The sequence below is a fragment of the Abrus precatorius genome, unplaced genomic scaffold (assembly GCF_003935025.1).
Source record: "Abrus precatorius isolate BTA unplaced genomic scaffold, Abrus_2018 Scaffold11, whole genome shotgun sequence".
Classification (NCBI taxonomy): Eukaryota; Viridiplantae; Streptophyta; class Magnoliopsida; order Fabales; family Fabaceae; genus Abrus; species Abrus precatorius.
This window is the reverse complement of record NW_020874303.1, coordinates 15,483,199-15,505,357: the sequence shown is the minus strand read 5'-3', so window position 1 is coordinate 15,505,357 and position 22,159 is coordinate 15,483,199. Positions and strand designations below refer to the sequence as shown.

The window sequence follows — 22,159 nt, the reverse complement described above, 5'->3', positions numbered from 1 at the left end:
ATGTAAATGTGTATTGAACAGAATTACTTAAGATCGGACATGTATGATTGAGTTTGAAATATGTAATAATATATTACATACGAGCCTTTCTATGTTCTTTAAAAATATTCATTATGTAACAATAAAAAAACACAGCTTTCATTAATCCTATTAGTGATGTGTATAAAATCCTATCTCCCACGGTGTCGAATTTAAACTTTGCCCAAGTAGTTGTGGTATGGTATCAATTAAGCTACATTGGTGTAATTCATTGCCAAAGTGGTAAAGAAAGGCCATTTTCCTCAACCATTGTGTAATTCATGAATTACCAAGTTAGTAAAAATGAACAATCTTAAACAAGTGTTTTAAAAGGACAAAACTTAAACCGTTATTTAAGTATTATTAGTATTGTTTGGTCCAAGTTCAGATCATCAAGTTTTTTCTAGGCTCAAAGGGTCTAAGATTATTCCCTGCTCATGGTTTATAACTAAATTCAAATACAAGACTGATAAGTCCATATGTTGAGACACTTTTATAGCTTATTTTCATATATTTAGTCCTTATTTGATAAGAATTTTACATTAATTTCTTTATTAATTATTGCAGTTTGATATGAATCTATTACCAGTAAATTGCAAATGCATTTTTATCACAATCGAAAGAAATTTAATGGAATGTAGGGGCAACAAGTAGGGTCACGCTTAGCACCCAGTAAGGCCGCACTCAACAAATAGCACAATCATGCTTAGCATTATGCATGAGAGTGCTTCGTAGACCAGTATCAAAGTGCTTATAGGTATGCATGGTCGTGCTTCACTTTTTAGAGGTTTAATTTTAAATATTTTCAAGGGTTTTCGACAACCCTATTTAAGGAGCAATTAAGGCTTGGGAGATAGGACTTTTTGACTTTGGCTTGACTAACTTTTGGATGCATTTGGAAGTAGAGGTCATTGGTAAATATGAAGAATACTTTTTTAGAGTCTGAGCGAGTGATTGATAGTGTGTTTTGGTAACAAGTATTTGTTTCATCTTTTTCCTTTTGAAATATTTCTGTATTTCTTTTCAAATGAATATGGTTTTCCTCACATTTGTTTTCTTTGCTTATTTCATTATGTATAATTAAATCCATAGTTAGGGTTATGGTAGATCCTTTGCATATTTTATGTAATTTTTTTGTTCAATTACAATTTTGGTTTATTTTCACAATTAGATTTTATCCTAGCGTGTATATATTTATATGTTGAGAATTGACCACTCTTAACATCTCATAGTTGATTGAACAATAGGCGACTGTACTGTTAATGGAACTATAGGATAAAAAGAGATAGAAAATTAAGTGGATCAAACTTAATTTTTATCTTTCAATTGGTTATTGAATTAACAATTTATTATGTTCTTAATGCTTTCCCTCCCTTTCTACCTTGCATGATCATTGGAGGTGATAGCTTAGGAAAAAAAATTACTAACTTTGCATGACCATTAAGTGTTAGTAACTTTAGTATAAGTGATTAAACCATTGAATGTCAATAGCTTTAGTATAAGTGATTAATGATCATAGGGGAATTGAGACCGGGTTAAGCTAAAAGTGAATATAAAGAGGTGTAATGGTGAAACTATATGCCATATGTTCATCTCAAATAGTTTTCTTGTTAAAAGGATTGCAATGTGCTTTTCTCTTTTCATTACTCTTATAATTTCTCTTATTCTATTATGCACTCTTTTAGTTTAAATAATTAAAATTAAGATATTCTCTATACATGTAAACAATATATGTGAGATGATATTCCGATAATTCAATTTAAGAATCATTTTTACTATTTTTTGATGAGAACACATGTCCATAATTAAGTTTTTGGCACCGCTGTTAGAGATTATTTTTGCAATTTTGAGAAAATTCAGCATTTCATTTATTTGAACATTTATTTTTATTATTATTCCCCTTATTTAGTTTCTAAAGTCTTTACCTTTGTTCTTCATCTCATTTTTTTGTTTGGTTTTATTTTATTTTTGTTTAATTTCCTTTGTTATCTGCTCACTCGTTCTAAGTCTCTTATATTGTAGTATTTGATCTTGAGATTGGAAAGACTTTACGCAGACGAAGGAAAGATTTCAGAAAGCAAAGAATAACAGAGAGAAGAACAACTTTGTAAGATTACTTTAAACCAATTGCTAAGGATGTTGCTGAAAGTGTAACGCCTCGAATTTTGTAATATTAATTATTGATAATTATATGAATCTAAATGTATATTTATGTGTGTATTTTTAAATATATGTTGTGAATATGTATATATATGTAGATGAGCGTATGCATGACTGGTTGGGCTGAAATAGGCTAAGTGTTTAAGTACAGGGCGAGATATTGGGCTGTTCTCGCTGCAGCGAGAGGGCCTTGGGAGGAAGGACCAGACCTATTGCCTTCTCGCTGTAGTGAGAAACATCTCGCTGTAGCGACAGTTTGGGGTGCATTACTGGGTACAGTCTCGCTGTAGCGAGAGGGCCTCGCTATAGCGAGATTCTGTAGAAACTAGAGTGCAGTTTTCTTTATTTTTTCGCGATAGTGAGAGGGCGTGTCGCTGCAGCGAGAGTGTCGTGACCAGAAAGGATTTAAAGGGGGTTAGGGTTTAGGGAGAGTTATTTCTCCCTCTTCCTTCGATTCTCTCATTCCCCAAAGCCCTTTTCCACTAATTAATTGCCTCCAAAGTCGTTCGGGAGCAAGATTGGAGATCGGATTTGTGTAGGGAATGCTTGGAGGTGAGTTTTAAACGGTTAGGATTTTCGTTTTCCTTCCCTTTCTCTGTTCTTGATGATTCTAGGGGTTCTCATGGAATTCTTCCATGTGTTTAGGCTGAAAACCATGTGGGGAGAAGTTCCGTGGTTGAGTTTGGACATAGGTCTTCAATCCAAGGTTAGGGGGGACTCTACCCTACTCCTTTATGTGTGATTTGCTACTATTTTGTGTGATATTGTGATGTAGCTGAGTAGAGGGTAGGAAATTGCTAAGATATGTGGTGTGGGCACTTGTGCCGTTTATACATATGTGTATATTTGAATGTATATTATGAAAATGTGGGTCCGAAGGTCGTGTAATATGAATGAAAATAGGCTAGAGGCCGTGTGTTTTAAATGAATTGTGGGCTATGTGTTGTGTGTGCTGTGAAAATGAAATGTGTGTGACTGGGGCGTGTAACGCCGTTGTAATATGCTGTGAATGGTTCAGCGATACACTGGGAGTGTGGGAGATGAGGACGGTAGAAATACCTTAGGGAAGAGGGAGTGGTGGTGACACCAACTATGGAACGGGTGCACTACAGGCCACACACTCTCTTCCTGACTATACCTCTGACCATTACCTTTGCTGAGCGACCCGTGACTGCCCACATGGTATCCGTGAGGCAGGGGTAACCGGTGACCATTCATGGTGTAAATCTGTGATCACAGTGTCAATGTGAGTGTGGTTGGCGTGTATATGCATGGATTCATGAATTGTACTTATGGATGTGATAATGTTGTCTGTACTTGTATTTGTTTAATGTATTGGAAATGTGTTGAATGAGAGACTCTATGCTTAATTGTATGTTTTGGTAGTGTAGAGTACTCACCCTTACATTCATTTTTCAGGTAATCAAGATGATCAGCACCGGACTCAGTGAAAAGGGCGGATGAAACTGCTATAGAACTAGGATTTTAATTTGAATCTAATGTATTTGAATGAGTCTTGTAGTAGTGACTTGATAAAGATTGTAACCTCTTTCCTTATTTTAAAATATTTGATGAAATTTGGATTAAAAATGAAAGTTTTATTATTTCAAAAATTTGCAAAATTCCTTATTTATTTAAAAATTAAATTTAAGGTGTTACAGAAAGTATAATGGCCCCTAATATGGAAGCCAACAACTTCGAATTAAAGTTGACTTTGATCAATATGATTTAGAATTCCATGCAGTTTAGAAGTTTCTTTGTCTCACTAACACTATCAAATACAATGGGTCACCACTAATGCTATTAGGCTTCGCCTTTTTGCATTCTTTGTCATGAAAAAGGTTAAAGCATGGTTCTCAATGTTACTCGTCAATTCAATCACGATGTGGGATGATCTTACTCACCAGTTATTGGAAAAATACTTTCCCCCATCTCATTTTGCTAAGCTCATTTCAAAAATCACCAACTATTAGCAATGTGAGTTTGAATCCCTATATGATGCTTAGGAGCAATTCAGAGAGCATTTAAGAAAGTTCCCACACCATGATTTCCTTGTTTGGCTACAGTTGCAACTCTTCTACAATGGATTATTATTCTCTGGTAGCTTATGGAGGAACCATCACGAAGAAAGAGTCAAATGAGGGTGCAGGAGCAGTTGCTAAAGCAACCTACGACTTTTGAGTGTGAGTTTTGCAGTTTTATGAGCCATGATAGTGGCAACTGCCAAGTAGGAGATCGTTAAGCAAATAAAAAAGAAGAGGATAACTTCTTAGGAAACAATTACAATTTAGGATGGTGAAGTAATTCCACTAATTTTTGGGAAAATGGCCTGGGAGGTTAGAGTTCAAAATGTCTATCATTCTCCCCACATGCAGAACCAAGGAGCAAGACTAGAGAGGAAAAATACTCCTAATTTTCAATTTAACTTCTAAGAAATCATGATGCAATTTGTGTATTATTCAGATAAAAGAATATCAAAGCTAGAACCTCAAATGGAGTAGCACACCCAAGGTACGGATAAAAGGCTCAAAATTGAATCTCAATCGGAGTAATTGACTACTCTTTTGAGTCAAAAGGCATAGAGAACATTATCAACCTAATCAAAACCTAATCCTAAGAAGCATATCAAGGTCATTACTCTGAGAAGTGGAAAGAAACTATCTTAAATGCTTAAGGATTTGCAAAAACAAAGACATAAGCAAACCTCTACTTCATGATGAGCACCTCCCTGCTTCCTTAACAGACATGTCTTTGCTTCTTGACTAGCACACCCCTACTTCACCAACAACAAGACTGGGCTTTGATATGCACACCCATGTTTCACCAAGAAACATAGTCATGCTTCCTACTCAGCAGGGCCATGCTTCTTACGTTGAGTCTGAGAAAGATAAAGGAGATCCTTTCGCATTCACAAGGCCCTATGATTCCTGAATTCCCTTCCTACAGAAAATAAAGAGCAATAAAAAGGACCCAAGTTTAATAAGTTCCTAAATATCTTGAAGAAGCTACACATTGACATCCCTTTTGTCGAAGCTATATCTCAAATGCCGAAATATGCTAAATTCCTCAACGAGATGTTGAGCAACAAGAGAAAGCTAGAGGAGTATGAAACTATGAAGTTCAATGAAGAATGCCTGACTATCCTGTTGAAGAAGCTACAACCAAAACTCAAAGACCTAGGAAGGTTTGTTATTCCTTGTAATATTCATATTTTGATAAGGCCTTGTGTGATTTGGGCACTTGTATAAACCTAATGTCTCTCTCTACTTTTAGATGATTAGGCATGCAATTAGTCGATCAATCTGTGACTTAGCCACTAGGCATAGTGAAAGACGTCTTAGTAAAAGTGGATATGGAAGAGGATAACAAGGTTCTTATCATCTTAGAAAGACCATTTCTAGCCACAGGAAAAGCTATCATAAACATCCAACAAGGAAAGTCACTTTGAGGCTAAATAATGAGAAACTTGTTTTAAAGTCTTTGATTCTCTTAAGCACTTCTCTAGTTTTGATTCTTGAAATTTTGTTAGTGTTGTGGATACTGCTTTTTTTCTTTATTCTATGCAGCTGGCAGATGATATTTTAGAGAGGATTCTCACACTTTTGAAGCAATGTGAGATGAGATTTTAGCTTTGGAGCGTGAAATTTTAAGAAGATGATTAGGGCGCTATAAGAGTAAGGATAATGGAAGTGCAAATACTTGGCTGAATTAATAATGAGATAGGAAAGCTCATGGAATAGGACAACAAGTGAAATTGTAGAAAAATACAATAAGAAGACATGGTTTATAACTTTTCTAATAGGAGAAAGAGTCGTTAAAGTAAACGAAAATATAAATGAGCTGAATAACAACTACTTCATCATCTAAGAAAATAAGAGAATTAGAATTAGAATAATTTTTTAGAAAGGAAGTGAGACCAGGAAATCTATTCACAAGGAAAGAGTTTACCAAATTTTACTTAATCCACAAAAGTCTTGCAGATAGTATTTGTTCCTCCTCCATCCCTAATAACCAACTTAGAATTATCTCATTGTGCATTAAGTTTTTCACACGTGGATTTTCTTTAACATTTTCATCAGTACCAATTTGAGCATTAATTTTTTTCCTAATATTACCTTTCTCATTTAAAAGAACCTTCTCCTCATGGTTGTACTCAGGATATGTCTTGTAAAATTTCTTTAGCTTACTCCCAAGTGGTGAACAATTTGCTCTATCTTCCCACTGTTATGTTCAACTGTTGTACATATAGTTTGTTGATGAAGTTCTTCCTTTTGCATAGGATATAGACTCTCTCACTGCATGATCTCTACCTCTACGACTTCTTACCATCCTAAACAAAATATATTTTAATTTCATAATTTTTAATGCAAATTTTTGTTTTTTTTATCTTTCCAATAACCAACATCAAATGAATCAAATGCACTTTGTCTAAATAATTTGTTAATTACTTTTGAGTACATGACCAAGCTTAGGCTACTATGCGTTGTTATAATAAAACCAATTTAATTCATCTTCTTAAAATTAAAATTTAGAAACTTTCATTACAGAACTTACCCGAATTCAAGATCTAAAGTTGAAACTTATCACTAGCTATAGTCCAAACAAAAGTGTACAAAATAGTAATTTTCTTTTTCCAAAAACCAAGATAAAAATCATTGATTAGAAGTACAAAGTTTTTAAAGCTAAATTAAAATAATCTAAAAAACTTTCAAATCTTATCTGTTATGTGTAATTTGTAGATCATTTGAAAATAAAATTGTATTCCTTACAAATGTTTTTTAGGACAACAAATTCAAGCGCATTTATCAATATCGTTCAAAAGAAACTTTATGTGCTTTTAATGTCAAAAGAAAAAATGTTAAGGATTTTATATAACGAAACATGCACGATTCGGTGCAAAAAGAGTAGACATGATATTGAAAGTTGTTTTTCATTGTTCTCACTTTAACTACAAAACAAGATTTGCTACACATGAAATGATTAGGTTGGGGATTCAATCACTTTAATCTATTTTTCTTTCATTAAAAGAAAATTATTTTAACTTCTTTCTCTCTTATTTTTATCCATTCAAAAAATATTCTTTTATTGCATTTCTCATTTATTTCTTTTTCACCTTAATTTTCTTTCTCTTAAAAATTGAAAATAAAACAAACTTTTTTTCATCCATCTCAATAATGAAAGAAATTTTTTGGACTAAAAGTAAGTAAAAAAATAATAATTTAATTTTTATATGAAGTTATATTTATTTTTCAATGCAATTATTTCTTGAAAGAATTTAATTTTTAGAAACACTATTTTTTGGGACGTGACGGCAAGCAAGCCAGGTAAATGAAAGTTACAGTAAGTTACTTCATAGTTTGTCTTTGGATTTTCCTTTTCAAGTGCTGTTCAGGTTTGCAATATTTAAAATAAAAGAAATTTTTTTATATTTAATTTATTAATAGTTATATGATCTAATATTTGTTGGCAAATATATCAGTCGAAAGTAATAAAAAAATTCTTAAATTAAATTTTTAGAATATTATAATTATTTTAATTATTAAGAATATTTTAGTTTAATTATTTAAACTAAAATATAATGTAAAAAAATTTAAAATATTTAAACAAAAAATGTATTTAAAAAAATAAAAAAAGCACAACTTTTGATAAGAATTAATTGAAATAATTTTACGACGTATGATTTCATTTTTACATTTCTTTATATTTATTTTTAATTTAATTTCAATATCAATTTTTTTATGATTTTTAATTAATCAAAACATTTTCTTTCTTAAACTATTTTCTTCAATATTTTTTTTTCGTTGGACCTTATTCTTTCTTAAACAGTTTCTTAAAAGACCCTTAAAATAATTTAAATTTAACTTAGGTATGATCTTCATATTCAATGTTAAGTCTTTTTTTTTAAATTGTAAAAGAAATGTGTAAGTTTCCTCTTAAAATCAATCTCAATATATATTATATTAAATTTATCCATAGACTAAATGACAATATGAGAATTGATTTTTAACATGGTATCTAATATAGAGCAAATATGCTATAAATATTTTTTTATTATATAACTTAATAGGCAGATATGGAATCCTAATTCACACAATTACCTTCCTAAAAGATTGATATCTAGTACTAAAGAAAGGTCTTCATCTTTAGACAAATAAATAGTAATTTAAAACTAATCAAGATCTTTCAAATAAAGCTAATCTATAATCAAACATATTTAACAATTGGACCAAAAAAAAATTATTATTCAAGTCTAATACATTTGCTTCCTCATCTCTGCTCCCCATAAGTTTTTAATTTTCTACTCAAGGTATTTAAGACTTATATTTTTCTTGAGAAATTTAACTATAAAAGTAGATTTCCAAAGGATATACCAAGATTTATAATCATCTAAAGATATTTCAAGATTTGGATACAGAAGAATGTTATCATCCACCAAAATATTTAAATAATTATTTTCATTAGACAGATTAAAATCATCTAGTACAAAAGAGACTATTTCAGTAAGATTAAACCCATAATCTGTTTTTTAAGGCTAAAGATGATCTTTGTAAGATTTAGGCTTCACTAAATCAAAAGTATTAAGGATAGAAATCACTTTATCATCTTGTTGCTCTAATTCTTAAGAGTTGCTTCTCTCGAGGATCGTAGGTGGAACTCCATTGAAAAGCAAATTCCATTGAAGCCTCATCTTGATCAATCTAAGCCTTCATCTTCTCTTTCTTGTATTCTTCATCTTTTTATTTCTAAGACTTGATTCGTTGAATCCTCCTCTTTCTCACAAAGGAAAACAATTTTTTAGACAGAAATATTCCTAGTAACTATTCTAACTCTAACTTGAGCATGTTGAGGACATTTCTTGAAATTCAAGTCTTCAAATTCAACCAACATAGCGACTAAAAAGATTGATAAAACATAATGAATAAAAATATAATTAAGTCATTATCAAATATGTTCTTTTTATTTGTTTGATCTTCAGTTGATATTGCTTGCATTTAGTAAATATCAACGTTAGGTTAAATTTGCCTAATCAACTCAAAATAAAACTTTTACAAGTTAACTTCAGAGTTTAGAATCAATTCAAGTTATAAAATTTTAGCCACACTATTAATAGGAATAAAAATATTAAATTTTAAAAAATTAACAATTAAGTAAAATTAAAAGAAAAACTTTAAAAATTAAAATATTATACTGAAACTAAAAAATATATTTAGACTTATTTAAAGGTCAACTGAAATTATCATAATTGTTCGCTAATTTCTGAAAGTTTGAAGAACATAATTTAAGAAAGATGAGTAAAAAATATATTTATCATAAAATTGTTTAATTTATCATATTAAACATACAAAAATATTCATTATTTTTTTTAAACCATTAAAAGTATGTATTAAATACTCTTTAAGTAAGAACAGAAAGAACACTTGTCACTGAGATCTTGATTTATTTATCACATGACTTCAAGGCACCGATATTACTCGCAGCACGTTTAGGATATATATTTAATATTTTATTTCAAAAATATTACCTTTATCCTGTTTAAAAAAAAATGCTTAAATTATTAAACTTAATAAAAATAATCATACATTATGAATTTAAATTTTATGTTAAAAATATTTATAATATTTATTGGTGTCTTATATATTAAATAAACAAATATGTTTATTTGTATTTTATTAATATAAATTTTATAATTAGTAAAGATATAAAAATCTAATAATCAACTTAATTTTTTTATTTCTTATATTTTAAATTAGAAATATTTAAAAAATTATAAATAAAACTAAAAATAAGAGTATATTACGAGTAGTAGTTGGAGAATGAGGCTTTCGCTCAACCACTGACTATTTGGCAGCCTATTCAATCCACTGATCCTGCATTCAAATTTGGTTCGTCCTTGCAGACAATTTGATCCAGCATTTAAAAGTGGAACCATGTAGTCCGCGAAAATTTTTTAAATAATTTTTGTTTTTATATTTATGCAATTTTTTTTATTTTACATTTTTTTTAGCTTCCCTCAGTGTCATGGTTTTATATATTAAAAAAAAATGTTAATATATGACTAACATTTCAATTAATCATGTAACTGAGAAGAATGGAAATAAAAATCTCATTAAAGTTGTCATTTTCAATATTTAATGCAGCTACCTGTTACAGTACTCAAATTTATGAGAATTTATCTGACAAGAAGAATCTCTCACAAGTTGATTATATAGTAATATAATTCAATATGTATTACATGTTTTAGTCTGCATTAAAAGTTGGACAGCTTGTCTTCATTCAGATCATTGTCATTAGGATGTGCTTTGTTCCTACACCCAACCTCAATCATTGTTCTGTATGTGGCCATTTCTCATTAATAGTACTGTTTCTACACATACAAAGAAGAGCTGCAGTTAGTGTCTTCCAGAATTGCATGTTTGAGTATTGATTATCTCCCTTCTCACAAGTGCCAAAACCTTGGTCTTTGACTTGTCTCTCTGATTACTTCTTTTTTGTGTTTGTTTTTTGTTTGAGGGTGTAAAAAAAGAGGATTTTGGGAGAAGGGTCAGCACAACTGTTGTGTGAAAACATGGAAGAAGAGAAAAATATTGGGCAGCCACTGTTGAAGAAAAGGTACTATGAGAACTGCCCTGGTTGTAAGGTGGATCAAACCAAGGAGTTGAAAAAGGATGTTACCTTTAGAAATATCTTGAATATATGGATTATAGCGTTATGTGGTGGTGAGCACTGAACTGTATTTTTCACTTTTGAACAGAAAATCAATTGCTTCTTATGTCAGCTTACTTTGTCTATCTCTAATGATAATGGCTCTTTGTTTTGTTCTGTCCAGCTCTACCTATAGCATCTCTCTTTCCTTACCTTTATTTCATGGTGAGTTTCACTACTACATGATGCATACATACTCTGATTTTTCTTGACATTAATGGCTATTTGTTGTGATTGCTCTGCATAAGTAAGGTGATTTCTTTCAATTTCAGTTTTGTTTTTTCTTTTTCTTTTTTTTAATTTAGTATTGAAAATGATGGTAAGAAGTTCTTACTCTTTATGTTTGCCGTTCTGATTTTTTAGCTTTCTAGGTATGAGATCACTTCAAATTTCAATTTTGGGTTGTAATTATAGTTGTTTATTCACTGTGAACTAGACAGAAGCATAAAATTCTGTTCAATTAATAGCCAATCTTCAGTGGCATTAGTTACATAAACATCCATGGAGTGTTACTCCTGATTATAACATACTATATTTTTAATATATCAAGGTAGACCTTTAGATATGTCAATGTCAATTTTTAATTTCTTTACTACTTTTACCTTTTCGTTTTACCGTGTTTATGAAATCAAACTCTGGTTAATGATTGGACTAATAACAGTGTCACATAATATGCATCCTCAATGATGCAACATTTGAGACAAACGTATGATTAAATGCTTATTTTCAGGTGAAAGATTTTAACATAGCAGAAAGAGAGGAAGATATTAGTGCCTATGGTGGTTATGTGGGTAAGGTCATTTTTAGTACTTCAGTTCCATTTTTTGGTATGTTCTATCTTCATAAGTACTTTATTTCACATCCTCATATGACTGCAAAAGTGTTGCAGGATCTGCATTCATGCTTGGTAGATGTTTGACAGCTATATTATGGGGAGTAATAGCCGATCGCTATGGTAGAAAACCGGTTATGATTATAAGTATTATCGCTATGTAAGTATATCTGTTACTGAGGTACATGTTTGCTTTCTTGTACTAATACTATGTTTCCCATAACAACAATGATGCTTGTTTCGTTTTAGTGTCATTTTCAACACACTATTTGGCCTTAGCTCAAGTTTTTGGATGGCTGTCATTACAAGATTTATTCTTGGAGGTTTTAATGCTTTGATGGGAACAATAAGGGTAGGACTTCAATTGATTTATATATGTAATTCTATTATTTTAAATGATTAAAAATAAACATTATATGTGATGACTGAATATAGTTATTTTTTTATTTTTCACTTACATTTTGTTTTATTTTATATATGTATTTTAAAAGAAAAAGTACTTGTGTTTATTCGAGCTTATGTATGTGATAATCTCCTCCACTAACAGGCTTATGCTAGTGAAATATTTCGAGAAGAATACCAAGCTCTGGGGATCTCAACCGTAAGTTTCACAAACTTTTCTGCTGTGAATTATTGGAATGGTGTTCATCAGAGAAATTCAAATTGTGATATGATTTAAGGTCTCAGCTGCTTGGGGAGTGGGACTAGTCTTTGGCCCAGCAATTGGAGGTTATTTGGCTCAGGTATTTCTTGTTAGATATTTGTTCCCTTCATGGGTGAAATACATGTTAAGAAAAACCATGGATTTTGCATATTATCAAAATAAATTCAAACTCTAATACTTGATGAAATTCTGTTTTACAGCCAGTAGAGAAATACCCCAAAGTGTTTCAAAGGGGTTCTTTGTGGGATAAGTAAGAAGAATTTTTTATTTTTTATGCATCAAACATGAATTAATTAAATTTGGCATATTCTCTTTATTGAGTATCTTTGGTGAATATATTTATACTTGCAGGTTTCCATACTTTATGCCATGCCTTGTAATATCAACTTTTGCATTTGCAGTGGCAATTGCTTGCATTTGGCTTCCAGTATGTATCTTTACTTCTGACATGAATATGAGGGTATATCTAATTGTAGCACATTTTGCTTCAAAAATGCTAAAATATACATTTCCACACATTTCTTTTATTCTATATCTCTTATTTCATGAGACTTAGGCGAGGCCTGCTCAACAAGGTGGGTCTCACATTTTTTAATGGATATTATCCTATCTTTATTTAGTGAGATTTACGTCAATTTTATTATTAATAATAAAAGTGTTAGGAAAAAGTGTATTTCACTTTCATCATTTTGTTATTTCATTTATAAAACAGATTAATTTCAATTTTTAGGGTTAAATTTAGTAATTCATAATAGTACATTTTATTACAAAATAAAATATTATTATATGTTTTATATCTTGAATGTAATATTTTTTCATTTCTTTTTTAAGAAAATTTTAATTTAATCATAAAAATTAAAAAAAATTGTTGACAGTAATTAATTTATAATTTTTGAAAAATTAATTATAACATCCTACATATATTCATCGTTAAATTCAAAATCTATTGTGATATTAATTGTTCAAAATTTAAAAATTTCAATAACAAATTGAGAGAATAATAATAATAATAAATAAATAACGCTCTTAAAATTTTGTCAAGAGTATATTAAAAACCAACAAAAATATTTAAAAGTATCTTTAATTTTTATTTAAATATAACTTTAATCCCTTTACAAAATTCATGTTTTTCATTTGCTCGTAGTATAGAAAAGTTTGTAAATAAGTTTTTAAATTAAAAATAGTTTTAAAAATAGTTTTTGTTGTAATATTTCTTTATAACATCCTTATTTTATGCTTAAATATTATTTTTATTTTCATTCATATATATAACACATTTTTCATTTTAGTCATTATACAAAAAAATTTAAACTATAGGATCAAAATAAAAAATTTATTTTATGTCAGGACCATAATGAAAAAAAAAGGTTATATATAAGAACCAAAATAAAACTTATTGAAACAAGTTTAAGAATGTTATGGAAATTTATGACATATTACAAAAACAAAATAATAAATGTCAATACATGAGAGTTTTACCTTCAAACAATTTTTTAAACAATCTTAAAATTAGCAAAGGTTCTACATATGAGTTTAACAACTAGTAATGTTGTATGGTTTTCAATACAATAAATTTTTATATTAAAAGTTTATTATATATGAATTTATATTAAAAGAATTAAAGAAAACAAGAGTATGTTTGTTTACATTTTTAAAAAGAGTTTTCTCTTTCTAAAAATAAAAAAATACACTTATTTTTTTGTTTTTTTTTTTAAACTCTTTTTTGAAAATGTAAACAAAACATGCTGTAAGTGCATTCTTTCTCCAATGAAAATTCATTACTTGAAATGCTTAAAACCAATCTAAACAAAACTCTTTATTCAATTAATTACTTCCTCTCTCGTGAACGGGATTGTTATATATATATGCATGGATGTAGGAGACACTTCACAACCACAAAGTGTCCTCTGACAACGATGAAGCCTTAGAAAATGGATGCAGCGGAGATGACAACGACAAGAACATCCAAAAAAGTGAAAGTCTTTTCAGAAATTGGCCGTTAATGTCATCTATCATTGTTTATTGTGTTTTTTCACTTCATGACATTGCTTTTTCAGAGGTATAATTCTAACTTCACAACGTTGTTTTGACTTTTTCTCCTTCTGTTGTCCATCCATGTGTGCATCTATTTATCTAATACAACAACGACAGAACATGATCCAAATTAATGACATTGTGAGCATTCAAAATAGTGTAAAAATAACATGGCATATTTCGTACATGCTATTCATCTGTTTGGCTATATATAAACGCAAACATCATTAACATTCTACATTTTTGTTAGGTTTTCTCGTTATGGGTTGTAAGTCCTCGAAGGTTGGAAGGTTTAAACTTTACAACAAATGATGTTGGTAACATTCTTTCAGTAGCAGGTATAGCTGTAAAATTATATAGCACATAATTTTCTTGGTTTTCAATATATTTTTAATTTATACATTTTTATGAGTTTTTTAATTTTATTTTTTTATAAATTTGGTCTCTGTTTTTATAAAGTTAATATTTTGAACCTTCAATTATTAGTAAATACTAAACGATGAATAACTAACAAAAAACAACTACCATTTATCAATTATTTATATGAAAACATCAATTAAAAAAATTAAAGTAATTAAACTGCATAAAAATAAAAATAAAAATCATAAAAAAATTAAAAGAGCTAAATAAAATATTGGGATTCAGTAATATTTAAGCCATCTTATGCGCAAATCTGAGATGTGATAACTTTTCTTGGTCCTTTTCTCGAAATTAATCTTCGTAGGAATGCCAGCTATATTTGTTGAGGTCATACAAGTAATAATATATGTAATGAAATGAGAATATACTGTCTCCCAAATAATTATTATGACAAGGTGCTAACTATATCAATAAATTATCATAATTTTTTTATTTAAACAAATAATAACAAAAAAATAAACAAAAAATTATAAAAAAACTGAATAAACCATGAGACATGACCAATTAGTTAATTTTCGTTGATTCTATTGATAGTTTAGTTTAATTGTCTGTATGATAAATATTACTTACTTACTTTATTTATGATAATTATTACATTTATTTTTCTTCTGAGTCTCTAATATTAATACTGGCCAAAACCTTTCATATTATAATTATGATAAATCTACACATATGCATTTTTTTCAGAGACAATATCAATAAATTTATCATAATTATAATAGAAAGGACTATAGTAATTAAATCAATAGTCAAGAGTGTTTTTGACACGCATGATCCTCATAAAGAAGCAAGTGTAGAGAATACTTGCTTCTAGGTAAAGGCTAGTGAATAGACATCATAAATAAATTTTTTAGAAAAGAGTTTAGAAAGAATTTATATTTTACAAACACTTAGTTTATTTTAACTTTCGATAAATAATACAAATTAGCTTCTCCATATATATAGGAGAGCAAAAGAGTAAAAGAATGTCATTTTTACATTCGGATAAGTATCTAACATAAAAATACTTTTTCTAAAGACACTTTAAACTTTCAAACAAACTTAAACAAAGTTTAAGTTTATCAAAGAAACAAAAGTACACTGGCAATTAAAGTTATATAAATTATTTAGTCCTTAAAGATAGGTTCATAACTAGAAGAGAGATTAGGGTCTTCATCATATTCTCATTCTATTTTATCTATAATGGATTCATCTAGATCTTGGAAATCTTGCATCATATCTTGCTGGGATAAGTCATCTTGTTAGCACATGAGAATTTGTCCTTCTATATCAGTTATGTTCATTGTTCTTTCTTCTATATCAGTTATGTTCATTGTCCCAAAACTTGTTCCATGTATGATGTTTACTCATTATGAAAAAGATTTTCCCTCCTTAAAAATGAAAGGTTAACACAAAACCTTTAGTGATTCAAACAGAAGTCCAACCTAATGGGAAGTTGAAACCTCCATCCCAAGTTGAAGAAGTTTTGAATTGGCAAACTAAGAACTCTTTAGCACAAAATAAAATTTTGAAAAGGATAGATGGAAAGATTGACCAAATTGCTAACTTTATTAACAAGACAGATGGAAGACTTCAATATCTGTCAGAGAAATTGAGAAAATATTATAAGGAGTCTCAGCAACAAATTGCAAAGCTCAAACTTGAAATATCAAAACTGATAGAAGATCGAGCAATTTTCACGGGAGAATACAATAAGAAGGATAAAAAGATCAAAAGATTAAAAGCTCAAATTCAAGAAATGGATCAAATAATTGTTGCCAAACAGCAAAATAGAGAATTTGAGATCAATCATTTCTTTATTCCTCCACCGGTACCTACTAGTTATTATTCTCCTTTCAATCCATCTCTTTTTTATCCAAGGGAGAGATGTATACAACACCATCATATTCATTATCCTCAACTTATAGACCCAAACCAACTCAACCATCTAGATCCTCAAAAGGAAAAGGCATGTTATCAGAAAAGAAGATACAGTTGGCACAAACCAAAATAGATTTCTTAGTATGTATTTTTCTCAAAAAAATTATCAACCTCAACCACACATTGCAGAAGAATTACTAAATTTTCCTGATGAAAATCTTACTGTTAAATAGATTCAACAATTCTTAAGAATCTGAATTATATTAGGAATTTTATTCCTAATGCTGTCAAGTATACCAATCCATTGTCAAAACTCTTAAGGAAGAATGCACCAACATGGAGATCAGAATCGATCGAAGCAGTCAGACAATTAAAGAGGATAGCTCAAAATCCTTCGCTATTAAAAATCCCTAGAGAAGGAAAAAGAATACTTATTGTGGTCACTATTGGAGAGCTGTATTGTTAGAAGAAATCAATGGAAAGAAGGCTTATTGTGGTCATGCAAGTGGACATTTTAAAGAATATGAAAAACACTATCATAGTACTTACAAAGAAGCTTTGGCGGTCAAAAATAGAATATAAAAATTTGATTTCCATTTAAGAGGATATACTTTTGAAGTTCAAATAGATAATCCTTTTTTCCCACTCTTGAATTTAAGAACAAGATATCTCATGATCCTCAAGTTCTCAGGTTAAAGAATTAGTTTTTCAGGTATGACTTTATAGTAAAGCATATCAAAGGAGAAAAAAACATTGTCCCTGACCTCTTGTCCAGATTAAAAAAAATCTATCTCCATAATAACTTCTGTTCACACATATCCACTGATTTTTTCTTAAAACTAAACACAAGCCAGTACTAGTAACCCAAATCTATACCATCTTGTGTTCCTACTAAAATTATGTACAGAAGAATTGATCACTCCCGGTTATTTGAAAGATTTTGCCAAAAATCATATGTTCTATTATTTAATACCATCTCTTCATAAATATAACATTACACCAAAGCCTACTTGGTTTCATTGAAATTCCTTTTTATGAAAAAGATCTATGGTATTTATAGTGTGGATCATCACTTTATTATTCCTCAATATTATTTCCCACATTCAAGATGTTCGAATTTCTAAATGATCCTTACAATGAGTCTTCACTCTTTTGAAAGTTTTTAACATGGTATAAACCTATACCTATTTGGAGGAAAGATGTACTGGGGCAAATGGAGAGAATTGAGATTTGAAAATAAATGGAAGAGTCAACTAATCAATGTCCAAACAATATTACAGTGGCAATAATTCACAGGCCATATTTTCAACATCCTCAATCAAGATTGCTTTATACTCCGAATCAAGTTATGATTTGGAAAACATTTCCTAATCTCAGAATCTTTACTCAAGATGACAATCTACCTTTTCACCAAGCTAATATGATTATTCATCTCCACTCTATCAATGGAACAGATGAAGATATGAAAAAAATAAATTTCACTTGTAATGATCTTAAACCTTTGGACGTGATGTGATATGTCCACCTTTTCCTAATGAAAATCAAATGTGGAATACTATTGAACAAGTACTCCCACCTATCAATGCTTTAGAAGAAAGAACAATGAACATAATTGACATAAAAGGACAAATTCTGATGTGCCAACAAGATGACTCATCCCAGCAAGATTTCCAAGATCCAGGCAAATCCATTCCAGACAAAATAGGATGAGAATATGATGAAGACCCTAATCTCTCTCCTAGTTATAAACCTATCTTTAAGGACTAAATAATTTATGTAATTTTAATGGCTAATGTGTTTTTGTCTCTTCAATGTACTTAAAGTTTGTTTAGGTTTGTCTGAAAGTTTAAAACGTCTTTAGAAAAAGCATCTTTATGCTAGATGCTTATTCGAATTTAATAGTGTTGTCCGTCCTTTACTCTTTTGCTCTTCTATATATATGGAGAAGCTAGTCTGTATTGATCATTGAGAGTTGAAATACACTGAGTATTTGTAAAATATAAGTTATTTCTAAACTCTTTTCTGAAAGTTTTATTTATGATGCTTATTCACTAGTCTCCAACTAGAAATAAATATGCTCTACACTTGTCTCTTTATGAGGATCTTGTGTATCAAAATACTTATGACTATTGATCTAATTGCTACGATCCTTTCTATTATGATTATGATAAATTTATTGATGTTGTCTTTGAGAAAAATGCATATGAGATGCTATAAGTATTCGAAAAGGTTGTATGGATTTATCATGATTATAACATGGAAGGCTCCTAGTCAAGATTAATATTAGAACCTAAAGTCTCTGTCAATAAGGAAGATAAGTGTAATAGTCATCATAAATAAAGTGAAAAAGATTTACTAAACCATTTAATTTATTCTTTGTACATACAATCATTTAAAATTTGTTCCAGCTATTTGACCAATGAGATTAATATGGACTGAACGTGAAGTTAATTTTTTCTTTTATAAATATTACTCAAATGAAATTATATTTTTAGGAATGATAATTAAGCATATTTAACCCATGATTTTGATTAAGGCATTATTGACAAAAATATGAATACACTTGAAACTTATTAATTTAGTCCCAAATAAAATATATTTGCGTGCATTGCTAAATATATGTGATACTTAATTACCACAATTATCAATTCATTAGGTTTGGCTATTTTAATCTTCCAACTTGGCCTTTACCAGCCAGTGCAAAAAGTTTGTGAACCTATTGAACTTGCTCGCATTTCAGCGGTTAGCTTTACCCTTTTGTGGCAATTATTGTGATTTCTTCAGCATTTGATTCTTTATTTTAAAATATGTGTTGCTATTTGACATGATATACACATAAATAGGTGTTATCTATACCCATCTTGCAAAGCTACGCCTTCATGACAAAGTTGTCAGGCTTCACATTATACATAGCAATATATATTGCTACAATTCTAAGCAGTGTGATGATTGTAAGTAATTCTCTTACTTCTTAAAATCAATCATAAGCTATGTTAATAGCATTAAATATTTAAATTGACTTCACTAAACCTAGGTAGATTATTTTAATTCGCTAAAAAAATCTTCATTTGTTTTCCTGATTGTATTCGTTTTGCTTGACTTAGGAGATAATTTCAGCTGGTTTTTTCATTGTTCAAAATAAAGCAGTGGTAAGGTTTTTGGTTCTATTTTTTTTTTTATATATCATTTTTAAAGAACTTCTTATATTGAGAATATTGTGGAATCTATGGCATGTTGAATTGGAAATTAAACAGGAACAACATCAAAGGGGAATAGCTAATGGCATTTCTTTGACTGCTATGTCTGTATTCAAAGTAATTGGTCCAGCTGCAGGTGGTGCACTGTGAGTTTCTACTTAACTTGTTATAAGTTATTGTTAAAAAATGTGATTGTGACAAATGGTGTACGTGATCAAAAGTTAACATCGTTAAGTGTTCCTTTTCTATATTTGAAATATATTTTTAAGATACATGTATAAAAGAAATATTATTATTCCTTGTGTTTTTTTTTTTCCTTTTATATTTAAGGTTTTGTACAATTTTTTTTAATATTGATATTTTAATTTTTACAAATAATTATTTAAATTATTATAATTAATATCAAAGAAGGTAATGATGAAGAAGATCCCAAGTGTTTCAGTTAAACCCTATCTGTCTTGATATAGTTGTAGATTACAAATGCTTCATTACTAAAATGTTTTGCACAAAGTATATGAGATGATGGCATTAACTAGAAATGCTTTCTACATTAATGTATTGAATTACATCTATTTTCTTATTTTTCTCTCGCTCATTCCAGATTAACATTGTCACAAAAGCGATTAAATGCTAGCTTCCTTCCAGGTATAATGTCCATGTTTGTTTTAATTTGAATTTTGAGAAAAAATCATCTCAAAAAAAATGTTATCCTAAACAATTGACAAATAAAAATAATACAGTTATATGTTTTTACTTCTTGTATTGTTGCAAGATTTCAATTTTATTCAATCTAATTATTGTTGTTTTGTTTTAGTCTTTGATTTATTTTTTAATTCATCACTTTTGATCTCAAATGATGAGGTGACTCTACAAAACTCTGACACACGACAATCTTAGTCATATCATCATAAAAAATTAAGAACTAAAATCAAACTAAAGGTAAATAATAAAAGGACTGAAATCAAAATCTCATTAAAATTTAAGGACCAAAAATATATAAGTTAAAAAAATATAATATTTTTAAAATAAACTAAACCAAACACACATTTAATGTAATTGTTAATGCTTTGTACCCTCTCAGTATATCATGGAAAAAAAATGCCTTATATTTATATCAGCACAAATATTGTTTGCCTTCAACTAAAACGAAGGAAGATATTTTCAAAATGACATGGGAACTGTGATCAATTAGTTGTGTTACTGAAAATACACTATTGTACACTTAAATGCAGGCACCCATCTGGTCTTCTTTTCTCTCAATGTTGTTGAAGGACTTGGCGTGTTGTTGATGTTCAAACCATTCCTAAGTATAAAGAAAACATCGTCAGAGCAGTTACACTGATGTTAAGAAAATTTGCATAAAGGATGAAACATTGAAACATGTGGCGTATAATTGATGTTGAGATAATAAAATTGAGGTATGGTTGTTGTTAATGGATGTGAGGGAAGTATATAGAAAAGAGGTAATGAGCTAAAGTTGAGAAACAAGCCTACTAACAATAGCCAATAACTGAAACCATAAAATAGGAGTATCTTTGGCCAATTTTTTTATTATGTGGGATAGCTATAAATTAATGATATATAGCTTCAAATATTTTTAAATGATTATGTTGGACATTTATTTCATTGAGCGCTTCTTTCATTAGACAACCTACATAGAGCCAGCACTCCACACAAGCCAAGTAACATTAGTGTTCCTTACGTTTCGATGTTCCACCTACCTTAGCAAAGTGGGAGTTGCTTAAGCAAACTTCTCTGTCCTCAAAATTTACCTTTAAACAAATTTTAATTCGCTTAAGCGAGTTAAAATTTACTTAGTCAATCACCTCTTATGTTAACATCTTATTTAGGCGAGCTTTAGATTTGTTTAAGCTAATAATTTTTCACTCAAATAAGTGGATAAAGTTTTACTTAAATAAAAATAAAACTTGATGATCTTATTTTTGTATAAATTAAAGAGAACCTTACTTTAAAAATTATTGATATACTTTAAAACAGTAGTTGTATAATAATAAAAACAACGTCAACAATAACTATATTTTTATCGCATCTTATTAAATACTTTTTTTTTATATCACAATTATCCTCCACCGAAGACATTAAAGATAATTTTGTTCAAAATAAATAGGATTATTATGAGTGATAAAACACTTTTTAATAATTATAACCTATTTTTACGCCTTATTAATATTTCTATTCTATTTTATAATTTTTAAAATAAATAAATTTTTAGATTTAAAGAAATAAAAATATTATAATAATCATATAATT

At 29.3% G+C, this 22,159-nt stretch overlaps 1 protein-coding gene and 1 non-coding gene across 2 annotated transcripts; one reads left to right on the top strand and one right to left on the bottom strand.

The window, feature by feature from the left end:
* Window positions 1-4,121: 4,121 nt before the first annotated feature.
* LOC113856706 lies at window positions 4,122-4,228 on the bottom strand. The gene has a single exon (XR_003502938.1). It is a non-coding gene; the product is annotated as a small nucleolar RNA R71 (small nucleolar RNA).
* A 6,280-nt stretch (window positions 4,229-10,508) lies between these two features.
* LOC113853954 (protein ZINC INDUCED FACILITATOR-LIKE 1-like) lies at window positions 10,509-21,260 on the top strand. The gene is made up of 17 exons (XM_027484693.1): window positions 10,509-10,895; window positions 11,006-11,046; window positions 11,612-11,672; window positions 11,771-11,873; window positions 11,963-12,065; window positions 12,261-12,314; window positions 12,394-12,456; window positions 12,578-12,627; window positions 12,729-12,804; window positions 14,257-14,436; window positions 14,662-14,749; window positions 19,348-19,433; window positions 19,535-19,642; window positions 19,796-19,840; window positions 19,946-20,034; window positions 20,490-20,533; window positions 21,121-21,260. The coding sequence occupies exons 1-17, from the start codon at window positions 10,745-10,747 to the stop codon at window positions 21,228-21,230; spliced, it is 1,452 nt and encodes a 483-aa protein (XP_027340494.1). The 5' UTR covers window positions 10,509-10,744; the 3' UTR covers window positions 21,231-21,260.
* The last annotated feature ends 899 nt before the right edge of the window (window positions 21,261-22,159 follow it).